This window comes from Echinops telfairi, unplaced genomic scaffold (genome assembly GCF_000313985.2).
Source record: "Echinops telfairi isolate 266 unplaced genomic scaffold, ASM31398v2 ScPeMD7_25;HRSCAF=90, whole genome shotgun sequence".
In the NCBI taxonomy this organism is placed as follows: domain Eukaryota; kingdom Metazoa; phylum Chordata; class Mammalia; order Afrosoricida; family Tenrecidae; genus Echinops; species Echinops telfairi.
This window is the reverse complement of record NW_022103922.1, coordinates 2,890,678-2,904,218: the sequence shown is the minus strand read 5'-3', so window position 1 is coordinate 2,904,218 and position 13,541 is coordinate 2,890,678. Positions and strand designations below refer to the sequence as shown.

Here is a 13,541-nt window from a genome sequence, read left to right as displayed (position 1 = left end):
GTGTGTGAGTGAGAGTGGGCTGGGTTGCAAGTCTGGGGCCCTGAACCGGGATCAGCAGGAGGTCTGGGCTACAGGAGCCACGGGAGTCCCATGAGCCATCCCGACCCAGCACAGGTAGGAAGGCCCAGCGAGGGAGGTGGCCCAGCGGCCGGGGCCGCCACGGAGACCCCCTTGCCCTGCACATTTTCAAAGGCCAGGGGCTCCGTGCCTCGCCCCGGGGCAAGCTCCCTGTGCCTCTGCCATGCCCACCCGGCGCTCAGAGCGCCTCTCTTGGGCCAGGAGCCCCGGCCCCGCCTGCCCCTCGCGCAGGTGGGGCGGGCGGCTGCCATGCGATCAGACGTCGGTGCTGATGCTGCGGCTGCGGGAGAAGGCCTCGCGCATGGCCGAGAGGCGGTTGGGGTTGAGCGCCTGCAGGCCCCCGAAAGCGCCGGGCGGCAGCTCCACGTCCTCCTGGCTGATGCTCCGGTAGGCCACGCGCTCGCCCCCGTTGCGCACGCCCTCGTCCTCAGGCTCTTGCAGGAAGAAGGTGGGCGGCTCGTAGTAGGAGCAGCTGCGGCAGAGGGCGCGGGCCTGCGGGGACTTGTGGCTGAAGGAGGTGGCCGCGGCGGGGTAGAGCGCCGGCCCGTTGGTCAGCACGAGGTTGCGGTTGGAGTGCAGCGGCGGCAGGCTGGAGTGCACCGCGTAGTCGGGCTCCTCGTCGTCCTCGTCCTCCTCCTCGTCTTTCTTGCAGCAGTAGTACTGTGGACAGAGGGGCCGGTGACAGCGACGCCCCGCCCCAGAGCCCACACGGGATGCTGCCCACGCGGCTTCCCTCCTCTCAAGACCAGCCTCCTGCTCTCGGGGACGATCCGCCCCCCCACCCCTACCCCCGTGGACTCCGCCCTCGCTCTCCGAAATGCCCTGCCCACCAGGAAGACCACGCCCACTGCTCTCAGGACGCTCCTCCCCCTCCTGCCCATCCCTGCTCTCCAGCACACCCTGCCCCTCCCACAGACCCCGCCCCGTACCTGGAGCCGGCAGTAACACAGCACTGCGATGATGCAGAGCAAGATCACTGTGGCCAAGATGCCCCCGGTGATGACCACGGTGCCGGCTGTCATCCGCCCCCTTCTCCATCAACAGCCTGCAACACAAACCACCTGCGGCCTCACCACCTGCGGCCTGCTGCTTCCCAACCCCCAGGCTGCGCAGCACTGGGGGAGGCGCCTCCCGGAGGCAGGAGGACCACCCACCCCTGCCCGGCCCTCCCTTTTCACACCTCCGTGGACTGCGTCGCCTGGGCGTCACTGAGCGGGCAAACCACCCACATCACTCGGTTGCTAGCCGGCTGCTGTGCTCCGCCCCAAACCAGAAAACCCCAAACACGGCCACTGGGTCATGCTGACTCAGGTTTCCCAGACTGGGGTCTTTCCCCGTGGAGCGGCTGGTGCTGTCTACCTGCTGTCCACGGACATCCTTACTCTTCCCTCTTGTCAGATGCACTTTCTGCAGCATGCTTCCAGCTGCTTCACCCCGACTCCTTCTGGTCTGCATGCACCGGCACGCAGGCAGCTGGGACATGTGAGGGTGCAGGTAGTCCACCTTGGAACTTACCTGAGTCACCAGGAACTGCACTTACTACCCTCCTTCTCCTTGTACTTTTTGAACATCTTAATTTCAGTTACACAGCAATTTTCCCGTGGCTCTATTCTCAGGGGTTCACCTGCAGGCCTTCCAGGGCGGGAAGCTGGACACTCTGCAGCCCCCGCACCTCTGATTTCGGTAGGAACCAGGTCTGGGTCCCGACCGGACTTGGCGCTTTGTTCCAGAAAATGCTTCCCTTGTTCACTTGAAACCAGGTGTCGGACTGACGCAGAGACCTGGGGCCACAACCCCGCTGGCCCTCTGGGTCCCACCTGTCTTCCCAAAGGTTGCCAATGGATTCCCACTTGGGGTAGAACTTCCCACGGGGTCTCAAGGTTGTGGCTTTTTGGAAGCTGGGGCCAGGCCCAACTTCCAAGGCAGGTGTGTGGAGTGTGTGTGAGGGGCTTGGTTAAGTTGCCCCCCTCTTCAGCTGGCTGTTCCAGCTGCCCATCTACACCTTCTCTTCCTGACGTCAAAGGCTTACGGTTTTCAAATGTTCTCCGTGGTGTTTCAATAAGCATTGCTGCCGCTCAATAGTGGGGCCTTCCGATTACAGAGGGGAGCCCTGGTGACGAAGCGGCTAAGCACTCAGCGGTTGGAACCTGCAGAGCCGGAGTCCCCAGCAGCTTATGGGGGCCGTTCTCCTAAGGGGTGGACGCCACAGCAGGGGGTGAATTAGGGGACCTGCTTTCAGTGCCTTTTCAGGACAGATTCTTACAAGTCTGGCCCCCGCCCAGAAAGTCTTCCTGATGGGAAATGTTGGGCAAACCAGATGGAGAGATCGGCCAGGAAGCAGGGGTCCCTGGCGCCACCTCCCCAAGAGTGGCCCTCGCTGAAGTCACAGTATCACCAACCCTGCCATGGACAGCTTCAAGTTACCCAGGGAAACGGACTTAGCATCTGGGGCCCCGGCCAGTCCCTGCTGGACACGAGTGGGCACCGAACTGCAGCCACTGCGGTGGACAGGGAGGAGTCGGTGAAGAGAGGGCCTTTCTCTAGACAGGTACAGTGAGGAAGACTACGTGAAGTCGCCCCTGAGGAGGGCTGGCCAAGCGCCAGGGGGGCTCAGTCCAGGTGCAGGGTCAGTTTCTGTCCTGGAAGGCTGGACCCTACCCTGTCCCCACAACCGTGGGCACTCGGCCCAGGCCCACAGGGCAGCAGGCTGTGGTCTGGGGCTCTCTGACTCAGGACGACCTGGAGGGAAACCCCTCCCCTGCAGGACAGTGGGCTGTGCCCAGTGATCGCGGAGAGTGGCCCCCATGTGCCCACATCTCCCTACGCTGCCATCCCCCTTGCAAAGTGGGGATAGCACTAAAGTCCATCTGAGGTTTCGTGTGGGCCAAAGGTGGCCCCACCAGCCTGGCTCTGGCAGCCCGCTGCTCTCCTGGGCCTGGTTCTCCAGGGCAGACAGCCTGGTGGTGAGCCAAGAAGGGTGCTGGCCCAGGCTAGGCGCCCAGGGCTGTCAGCAGCCCTGACTCTGACACTGGCGCCCAGTCCAGCTGGACTGCTCTGCAGACAGGCCCATGCTCGCCGCCGTGAGGCAGCGAGACCCAGGGGTGGGTGCCAGGCACTACAGACAGACACACATGTCCTGGCCCGACATCAGTTGGCCCCAGAGAGGGGCTCCTGCCATCTGCTGCTCTTGATGTACGAGCCTGTCTTTCTGGCCTCCTCCTTCAGGAAGTCTTCCTGAGTCCACTCTCTCTCATACACACATGGGCACACACACACACACAGCTGCCCGGAGCCCCTGTCCACTCAGCAGGGAGAACTGTTATTGGTTCCTTGCCTGGCCACCAGGCCTTTCCTCAGAAGTACCACGGTGAGCTTGAACCGCCGACCTTTAGGTCTGTGGTGACCACGAGTTGTCTACCACTAGGACCTCATGCATATCTCAGAATCTCACAATGCCAGGGCTGGGGCCCTACCTCCCCTGCCACCTATCAGCCGTGGAACAAGACGGAGGTTGAGGAGGACTGGGCATGGGGCCCTCCTAATCCCACACCACGTGAGTGGGCAAGATGCCTCCAGGGGCCTCTCTCCCAGCTCCCGGTCTCCCTCCGGGCCCCCTCGGCCATGACATGTGACATGTGACCTGCACCCGAGGGGCCTGCATCCTGTCATCTACCCAAAGGTGACCCTGGGCCAGCGGTCTCCCTCTTCGGCCTTGTCTCCTCTGCTGAGGAATGGGGCTGGCCAGCCTTCTGCCGGCTGCTGTCTCACTGGGTCATGTGTCAGTCCCCCCCAGAGGCCAGCCCTGCCCTTGAGGCCAGAGATGGGACAGGCCTGCAGGGGAAGGGACATGCAGCCACCTGGGGGCTGGAGAGGGACGTGGGGCTGCCTCTCCAGACGGCCCAGCCCAGTGTCGGGGGGGTTGGGGGGGGGAGGTGGTGTGGGAGGACAGGACAGCCTCAGGGAAGGCTCAGAGGCAGCTCCGGCCCCAAACGTGGGGCAGCCTGCTCCTCCATCCACCCTGCCTGAAGTTTCCATGAGGCCGCAGGCAGGCGGTTTGGCCAGGATCCTGCTGAATTGATGATCAGCCCCCTGGGGCTGTAATGGCTTTAAAGCTTTATAAACGGCTGTGCTTCCTGTACCCACCCCCGGCTGGGGGGGGGGCAGCCATCCCCCCTCCACTGCCTATGTCTCCTGCTGGTGGGAAACACCTGGTTGCAGAGCCAGACGGTGGCTGGCGGCCTCACCTGCCCTCCCCACCCCCAGCCTCCCCTGGCACGGACCCCAGCATCACTGCCACTGGGCTGCCATCACTGCCACCTGGGCCTCCCTCCCCAGCCGGCTGCTCTACTCCTAGGTTTCTTGTCCCCTTGCCCCCCGTCCCCTCACACAACCTTCTCCTACCCCACCCCCCCACCCCAGTGTGCCCCCTGCCCCAGTGCACACCCTCATCTGCCTGGTGCTTACTACCTGTTCTGTTCTGTCCCCAAGCTCCTGGGGTTGCCCAGGAGGGGCCAGCCCCAGTGTCCTCAGAGCCGGCTGGGGGACCATCTAGCCCAGCGCCTGCCCAGCCTGCTGGGCACCAGACCCATGTGTGTGTGTGTGGGGGGGGTGGCTCTGCTAAGGTACCGACGTCTAGGCCCCCAGCCTGGCTGCCGGGAGCTGAGTGGGGCGGGGTCTGCTTGCTTGAGAAGGCCTCTCTGGCCCCGTGACGGCCACACTGCAACTGAGCTGGCCACTGCCCCTTCCTAGAAGGGGAAGCCAAGGCCCGGGACCCTGGAGAGAGCCTGCCATCTCAGCAGGTCTCCTAGCCCCACCCCAGGGCCAGCCACCTTCCCGCCCAAACACAGCTGTCTGGGGGAGGGGGGGGGGGCGTCCTCGCTGCTCACAGGAACACGGCCTCCTCCACATCTGTTCCTCATTTCACACTCTAAGGGCTGCCGGCTTCCTGCGCTGGGCACCAGCTCCCTGAGGGGGCTCTGTGGCGCGACTGCCCCGCAGGAGAAGGCGGTCGCCCTGAGGTGGGCACGTGGCAGGAGAGCTGGCTCACTGCCCGGCCCGCAACAGCCACACAGCAGCGGGCCTCAGTGGGAGCCTTGCTGAGCAGGGGGTGGGCTCTGCCCAGGGAGCAGGGCTGCCCCTCCCTTCGGGGGCTGCTCAGCATCATCGTGAGAAATGGCAGCACTGTGGCACATGGCTCCTTTCCCAGTGAGCCCCCACCACCACCTCCCCCACCCCTCGGGCCAGCGCTGGACTGAGCCCTCTGGGGGTTTCCTCCCCTTCCAGCCTCTGAGGTCTCAGGCATTACTGGAAGCTGCCCATCAGGGACAGGGCGTGGACAAGGCAGTACCACCGTCAGGCACACACTCTCCAGGGGCTCCCGGAAGCAGATAGGGGCAGTCCCCCATGCAGGGGGAGCATCCTGTCCTAAAGGCTTGCCAGGGCCACAGTGTGGCCTGAGGGCCCAGAGTGAGCCCTAAAGGTGGAACGGACCTGGCTGCCAGGCAGCCCAGTGAGGGGTGCATGGTGAGTTGTGAGGGCCGGTGGCTGTGGGGCCACTGCCAGGAGGCAGGGGTGGAGGGCACAGGTGTGCACCCACCTGGGCTGGGCAGGGGTAACACCGCTGGCAGGCCCCCGACGTGACTGAATCTCAGAGCCTGCAGACCAGGTCGGGGGTCCAGAGGAAGCTGCCCAGTGTCTCCTGGGTCCAGGGCCATTGCCCCCCACCCACTGCAGCTCCATCTTAGCCTGTCCCTGCGGCCTGGCAGGGCCGGCCTCAGAGAAGGAGGCCAGGAGAGAAGAAGGCAGATGGCTGCGGCTACTGGCCTCTTCCTGGGCCCCGGATGTCTGGGGTCCTGGCTCCCCACCTGCCAAACCAAGGCCAGGATGGACACAGCCCCAGCTCCTGGCTGACCCTGTGGGGGCTGTAGACCGGGGCCCTCAAGGGATGAGGGGAGGGTCAATGGGCATCCCAGAAGGGGAGGGGAGGATGGGAGAGACTCATTCTGCTGAGACTGGAGTTCGGGTGTCCACTGGCAGCCCCATGGCTCCAACAGGGCAGCCCTCAGAGGTGCTGGGCTCTCTGGTCCTCTGGGGCCCACACCGCCCCCTTGGCGGGGAGCAGGGGGCAAAGGGACTGCCAGGTTTTTGGAGGTGAAGGAACCCCCAGTGGGTGGAAGGCCCTGCTGGACACGAGTGGGGCTGGAAGGGCTGAGGCTGCACACAGGCCTGGCTGGACCATCCATGCCCCAAGGCCAGCAAGCTTTCAAGACAGAAGAGCCCACCCTGTCCCTCAACACAAGGACAGAATTACCTGAGAGCATTACATATGTTTCTCAAGCAAATGGAATCACCATGATTTGAACAATCCCTGGTCTACACCCTAAAACAACCTGAACCAGGGGGCGGGGGGGTCACCTGGCAGGGGCAAGGCTCTGGGGGAGCAAGTCAGGTACTGGGGCAGGTGGGTGGGGGGCCCTTCCCACCACACACTGTCTCTTCCTGCCTGGGTCTTTGTCAGGGCCAGCCCCTCAGCCTTGCGCTTCCTGAAACCCCCATCCTCATCCACCAGGTACCTTGAGCAAGCCTGCCCTGATTCCCGCCCTCCGGGATCTTGAAGCACCAGTGTCTGGTCTTTATGAGCCCGCACTTGGGGTGCAGCAGGGGGTGGTGTCAGAGTCTGGAAACAGCCCTGCAAGAGTGACCCTGACACTAGGGCCTGCAGGACAGGGTGGGGGGCATCAGGGTGAAGGGGGGCGCTGGGAAGGGCCATCAGGGGTGGGAGGGGATTGTGCAAAGACCCAGAGGCAGGAAGAGCTATCATGCTCTTGGGTCTGGAAGCCGGACAGTCCCATCTGTTTGGGGCAGACAAAAGAGTGTGAGTGACCTGGCCAGACAGGGCCGGGCCTCGATGTCCAGCCAGGTTCATGCCCCCGGCCCCCCACGCACTTGGCCTCAGCTTCCCTGGGCCTAGGCTTAGCCTCCTCTCCCCAGGACACCTCATGGGGAAGGGATGGTGGGGACGACTCTGGAGGTGTTGACCCTGCTATCCAAGGAGCACCCTTGTGCTCCCAGGCCCTCAGGAGGGGGCAGGGTGAGTGGGGGCGGGGGCGGGGCCTGGGCTTCACTTCGGGGAGGGGGCAAAGAGGAAAGCAGAATGTGTTTCTAAAAAGAACAGACAAACAATAAATAAATATAGACACACCAGTGCCAGTTGTTCGCAAGGTTGTCAGACGTTTCCATGGCTACAGCTGCAGGCTGCCTGTGCTGAGATGGTGGGGGGGCTTCAGGCATCCCCCCAGCGGCTGGGCTGGGGGAGGGGTGCTGAGTTCCCCCACCCACCCACCCACCCCAGGACTCTCCCTGTGACACCGAGTTCATGACGAGTCGCAGGTGTGTCTTGAAGCCAGTGTCCGCCTCCCAGAGGAGCTGGGGGCCAGGTCCTGGCCCTTGTTTGGTGGGGGAATGCTGGGGACCAGGCTAGAGCCCCTGGGAAGGGTGTTTCCGTGGGGTTATGTGCCTGCTGAGGAATCAGACGCCGAGCTGCGACCCCCTTCCCGCATGAAGCTTGTGGCAGCTGGGGGCAGGCAAGGGGATGGTGCCCAGAGGGCTCAGCCTGGAGGTTCTCACCCTGGGCTCCCCTCTGTGCCTGGAACAGGTGGGGGTGCCCTGCTGAGGGAGTTGATGAGCTGCACCCTGCAGAGTGCCCCTTGAAGTGGTCTCCCCACATCTGTCCTGATATGCACTCCTCCAGCCCCCGCAGGCCCATGCCTGGACCTCATGACCCACACCGACACCCCAGCCTTCTCCCAGCAATGGGCCCCATCCATCGCAGCTCAGATCTTCCTCCTGGGTGCTCTTTCTGCCAGAGCCCCGGCACACAGCCCACCTCTGCCAGCTGAGCCCAGCCAGGCAGCCCCCTCCCGCCTGCCTCCCTCCCCACTATCATCCTGTTTGCTCTCCTGGTGCTGGGGGCTCAGGGCTAGGGGACAGGCAGAGGGGCGGGAGGACAGCCCTCACCAAGAGGTGCCCCACACTTCTGCCTCTAGGTGGGTAGTGGACACTGGCCACCTCCCTGGAGAATGGGTGAGGGCCCAGATGTGAGGCTGGGAGGTCCCCATTAAGGGCCAGGTGCAGACACTCAGTAGAGAGGCCTGGCTGTCTACTGCTGATGCCAGACATTGGAACCCCGGGGGGGATGTGGGGGGACCTGTGGGGAGGCCCTGCGGGTCCCTGTGGAGGTGCTGTGGGGAAACCCTGGGGGTCCCTGTATGTGGGATGTTGTGGGGTGACCCATGGGGTCCCTGTGGGGGTTCTGTGGACTGATCTACTGCTGACCCCCGGCCATCAGAGACCCTGTGACTGACTCCAGCTCATGCTGTCCCACCCCCACCCCCCAGCATGAGCTGGAGTCAACTCCGAGGCCCGGGTGGGCGTCAGGGGCAGGGACTGGAGGACCAGAACCCCAGAGGCAGGGGGAGAACTGGGCACCATGGAGCCCCAGAGTCAGAGCACCACCCTGTGGGATCTTAAGGCACTGCCACCCCTCCTTACCCCCATCTGCAATGGTGTGGGAGACACACGAGGCCCTCTGCTCCGGCAAAGATGCCCGGCCTTGGCAGGCTCAGGGCAGGTCTGCTCTGCCCTATGGTGTCTCCCGGAGCCAAGCTGAGGGGCACAGCAGTAAAGCTCTCAGCGGCCAAGCAAAAGGACTGAGGTTCAAACCCACCAGCCACTGCGAGGGAGAGAGACGAGGCTGCCTGCTTCCCTAAAGAGCCACGGGCTCAGAAGCCCACAGGGGCAGCTCCACCCTGTGCTACAGCATCTCTGTGAGTCAGAATCCACGCGACGAACAGTGGGTCTTTGGTTGAGCTTGAAGTCAGCCCCAGTGCAGGCTGCCCATGCCACCTCCCTCCTCCACTCCTCCCCATCTGTCCCCAGCCCCAGCTGTGCCCAGGCCACCTGCTGTGCTGCGGGCCGTGGAGACACCGGCCCGCCCTCTCAGTGACACGGTGACACGGTGACACCGCGCCACGCAGTGATTCTGTCACTTGTTGGAGGCAGCTCGGCCTCCGCCGTCGGGAGCAAATGGTCCTGTTGGATTTTCTAGCTGCCATTTTCCTCTTTAAAATCTGGGCTCAGTAGTTTGTCGGTGGACACAGGGTGCTGCTGGGAGGGTCTGCCTCGAAGAACCTGCGACTTTTAGGAACTGGTGTTAGGAGCCCTCTGAGCTCCGCCCTGAGGACCCCACGTGCCCGTCTGCCCCCGGCTCGCTGCTCCCCACGGACTGGAGCCCTCTGAGCCCCGTCCTTCCACAGGGGAGAGAGCCACAAGGGCACCTCCACGGCCGGGCAGTGGGGAATCTGCTCACCTCACGTACCAGGGGCTGGGGCTCAGCTCCAGGAGGAAGCCTGGCTCAGGACCCAGGCGCCCTGCCTTCCCACTGAACCTGCGGGAAGGACCGACGGAAGCCGGTCACAAGGGCTGGCCTCGATGGCCGTGGGTCAGAGCAGCTTTCCCGGAGAGGTGGCCCGGGACGAGGCTGGGCCCAGCCAGAGGCCAGTCTCCTAAGGTTGACCCAGAACGACTCAGGGTTTAGGGACGCTGACCCCCACACAGTGGAAAGCCCAAGTATACTTTTGGGACTGAAGGTCTTCTGTTGGCCTGGGGCTCTCTGAGGACGCAGGCGGTCTCCGGGCACAGGCACTGTCCAGTCTGTGTTACATCGTGCACCCACGAGAGTTGCCACCAAAGGCCTGGAGAAAGGCATTTTGCACAAAGGGCAAGGTCCGCCTGCTGGCCGGCAGCTGCGACACCACTGTCACCCACTGCTTTCTCTCCCTTCAGAGCTGGTCCTCACGCAGGATGCCCCAAACCGAAGCCAAACTCATGCCATCAAGCGGATGCCGACTCACAGTGACCCCCTAGGACAGGGCAGAGCTGCCCCTGTGGGCTTCTGAGGCTGCCACTCTTTACGGGAGCAGGAAGCCTCGCTGTTCTCCCGAGAAGCGGCTGGTGGTTTCGAACCGCTGGCCTTGCGGTTAGTGGCCCAACGTGCAGTGTGCTATGCCACTAGGAGGTAGTTGTCCTGAAACGGCGGTGAGGGTGGGGCAGGGCTCAGCTTTTTGGCTGCTCCTCTGCATCCTGAGGTTCCCCCAACATCACCGGGGGCGCTTGCGTGGGTCCCGGGGGGCCACGCAAAATGGACGGTGTCGCAGTAAACGGGAAGAGGAAGATGGGAGGCCCCCGAGGGGGCACTGCTCGCTGCAACTGGCCACTCACGGAGATGCACCAGCACCTTGAAACGCTTGCCTAAGTGGCCCCCAGAGAGAGCTAAGGACACAGATGCATCTCTGCACAGCTCCCACGGCCCAGGGACCCTGTTGGGCTCTGCTGGGGGGTGGAGGGGGTGGGGGTCAGATGCTCCTTGGCCTACAGCTGCAGCCTCCTGTGAGGTCACTAAGTCCCTCCCCACTAGCCCCTGCCGGACCTTTCAGGGCCCAGACTCGGCCCCAGACTCACTGCCGTCAAGTGGAAGATGATGTGGGCTCACAGCGACCCTGTAGGACAGGGTGGAACTGCCCCGTGGGTGTCCCAGACTCTAAGTCTTTAGTGGAACAGAAAGCCCTCCCCCAGCAGGCAACAGGTGGTTGTGAACTGCTGACCTTTCTGTTAGCAGCCAGTGTGGAACCACTACACCTCCAGGCCTCCTTCGGCTTGGCTCAGTGGGGGCTGGGGGACAAGCCCCAAAGTGATTATTTCAGACTCTGCACACAAGACTTTTTTATTTGTGTTTTTTTTTCTTGGTGTTGTTTTTGAACTAGAAAGCGGTTTAGTCATTAGGGGGAATGTCGTGTGGGAAGTTGCAGGAAGGTAACATTCAAGTTGACAATATTTTTAATTTTGTAAATGCGTTTGCACGGAGCTGGCCCTTCTGCCCCCAGAGTGTTTAACCAAACAAACCTACACACAGGTAAACACCAGAAGCTCACCACACAGCTGAACGGGCCTAGATGCCGCCGCTCCTTTTCCACCAAATGGTCAAAGTTATTTTTTTTAAAAATCCCCAGTCTCCTTGGAACCAGAATCGGGCCGCTGTGTCCAGGGACCAGGAGGAAAGACCCTGCCACAGCTTCTGAAGAGGAACGGCCAGTGGACACGCAGTGGAGGGCAGCGGGCCGTCTGACAGAGCGCTGGAAGACGATCCCCTAACGAAGGGTGGCACCGTGGGAAGGAGCCGCCCTCACAGAGAAGCTGACATGATGGTGTGCACTCAGGACCTTCCTCACGATGGGACCCGGCTCCAAATGAGAAGAATCGGCGCTGAGCATCCATTATGAATCCGGCCGTGGGCTGGAGGGATGTATGAGGTGTGAATCTCAGAACATCAGAAGCTGTCAAGAATGAGACTGAGCACTTGGGGGTCAGGTCCTGGGCACCAGGGAGCAGCAATGGGTGGGCACGGGCCTTTCTGAATTGGACAATCGTACGCTTGACTTCACCGGGAGTATGCCATCGGGAGAGATGTCGCCATACACCCACAGGAAGGCCAGTTACCATGACCAGCCACTGATCCCAAAGAGAAAGAAACCGGCCATTCCCATCAACTTCGGCAGTTTGAACTCGATGGAACAGCAATCCGCAAGATGCCTTGACAATTCCTGGTGACCGGAGAAGGTCCGGCACCTGGGTAACGCGGCCGTGGTGATAGAAATGACATCGGGCGATTGCATGGTGGAACGCCGCAGGACCAATGAGTTGCTCAATGAAAGCACGGCTCTTTCAACCACGTGGATGGTGACTGTCCACGGGCCCCCCCTGCAGGGAAGGCACAGGGATCAGACTGACCACGTTTGTGGGAAGAGAAGATGGAGCGGTTCAGTATTGTCAGCCTGTGGAGCCGACCATCCATTGCTCACATGCAAGTTCAAGTGGAAGCGGAGGAAAGTTGACCTAAGCCCATGAGACCCACAATATGACTTTGAGTATGTCCTACCTGAGTGTAGAGACCCTCTCAAGGGGAGAGTTGATGCATCGAACGTGAATGACTGAAGACCCTTGGACAGAGAGTGGCTAACGCGAGTAGAAGAAATAATGAAGTCAAGGAGCTGAACAGGAGATTTCATAGGGTGGCTCAGGAAGGCAGTATTCTGATGGCCTGTGCAGAGACCTGAGTTAGAAAACCCCAAAGGGGAGGACAAGCTCAGCATTTCTCAGGCCGAAAGAACTGAAGAAGAAAAAGAAAAAATCAAGCCTAAAGATGCAATACTGGAAGATTGTACGGGCAAAATAATGCACGAAGCAAGAAGCAGTGAAAGGAGATGGAAGGAATACACAGAGTCCCTGTACCAAAAGGAAGTGGCCGACTGTCAACCATTTCAGGAGGTGCCGTGTGATCAAGAGCTGGTGGTACCGAAAGCATTGATGAAACACGTCTATCCGAATCCGTTGATTCATAGTGACCCTACAGGACAGGGCAGAACTGCCTCTGTGGGTTTCCAAGACTAACTCTCCATGGAATAGAAAGCCTCCGCTTCCTCCCTCGGAGTGGCTGGTGGTTTTGAACTGTCGACCTTGTGGTTTGCAGCCCAACGTGTGACCTTTGGTGAAACACAGGCATTGAGATGTTTGAACACACATGTGGGGCTGGAAGTGCCAAGAAGTCTAGGAGAGGGTTACCTGGGAGAGAGCCATACCTTTGCCCATCCCAAGGATAGGGGAACCTAAGGTGTTGAGAAAAGATGTCACTTTGAGGTCTAGGGTGTGCCATGGCCATCATGGCTTCGGTCACCCTATCTGTAGGCAAAAGCTAGACAGCGGATACAGAGGACGAGGGAAGAACTGATGCCCTTGAATTAAGGTGCTGGTGAAGGGCACTTACTGTTCCTCGAACAAATACATCTGTCTTGGAGGAAGTAAAGCCAGCATGCTCCCCAGAGGCTGGACACACCCGTTCATCAAAGGAATGCAAGACAAGAGGATGGTGAGGGTTCATCTCGTGGGCTTTGGGCATGTTACTGGGAGGGACCAGACCCCAGAGAACGACATCATGCTTGGTAGAGGGTCAGCAAAAAAGAGGAAGGCCCTTAACGAGATGGATGGACACAGCGGCTGCCACAATAGGCTCAGAGTAGCCATTGTGTGGATGGGGTGGGACCGGGTGAGGATGCGCAGGAAGGAACTGCCCCTGGGACACCTAGAAACTACAGGGTCTGAGTACCAGCCTGAGAAAGGGGGCAGACTCCCTGGGAGAGAGGCTGGCTTTCTGCTCGGAGCGTGGGGCTCTCTCTAAACCAGCCTGGTCTACTGGACACCTCCTGCCCACAGTGTCCAAAGTGAGCATGGACCAGGAAACCCAACACCTTGAATTCACATGAGGGAAGTCCCCGCCTGTCTCAAGTGAGACAGTGTTTGCTGCTGCCACCACCACCTCCACCTTCTCTACCACCTCCACCTCCACCTCCACC

The 13,541-nt window shown here is 61.4% G+C and overlaps 1 protein-coding gene across 1 annotated transcript in view; it reads right to left on the bottom strand.

Moving 5' to 3' along the window:
- Window positions 1-321: 321 nt before the first annotated feature.
- Window positions 322-13,541, bottom strand: part of FAM163B (family with sequence similarity 163 member B) — a 19,152-nt gene continuing 5,932 nt past the window's right edge. Inside the window, exons 2-3 of the mRNA XM_004714446.2 lie at window positions 1,008-1,123; window positions 322-738 (exon numbers count right to left, since the gene is read on the bottom strand). Coding sequence (XP_004714503.1) covers window positions 334-738; window positions 1,008-1,100 — 498 coding nt within the window. The 5' untranslated portion in view covers window positions 1,101-1,123 and the 3' untranslated portion in view covers window positions 322-333. The remainder of the gene's footprint in view (window positions 739-1,007; window positions 1,124-13,541) is intronic.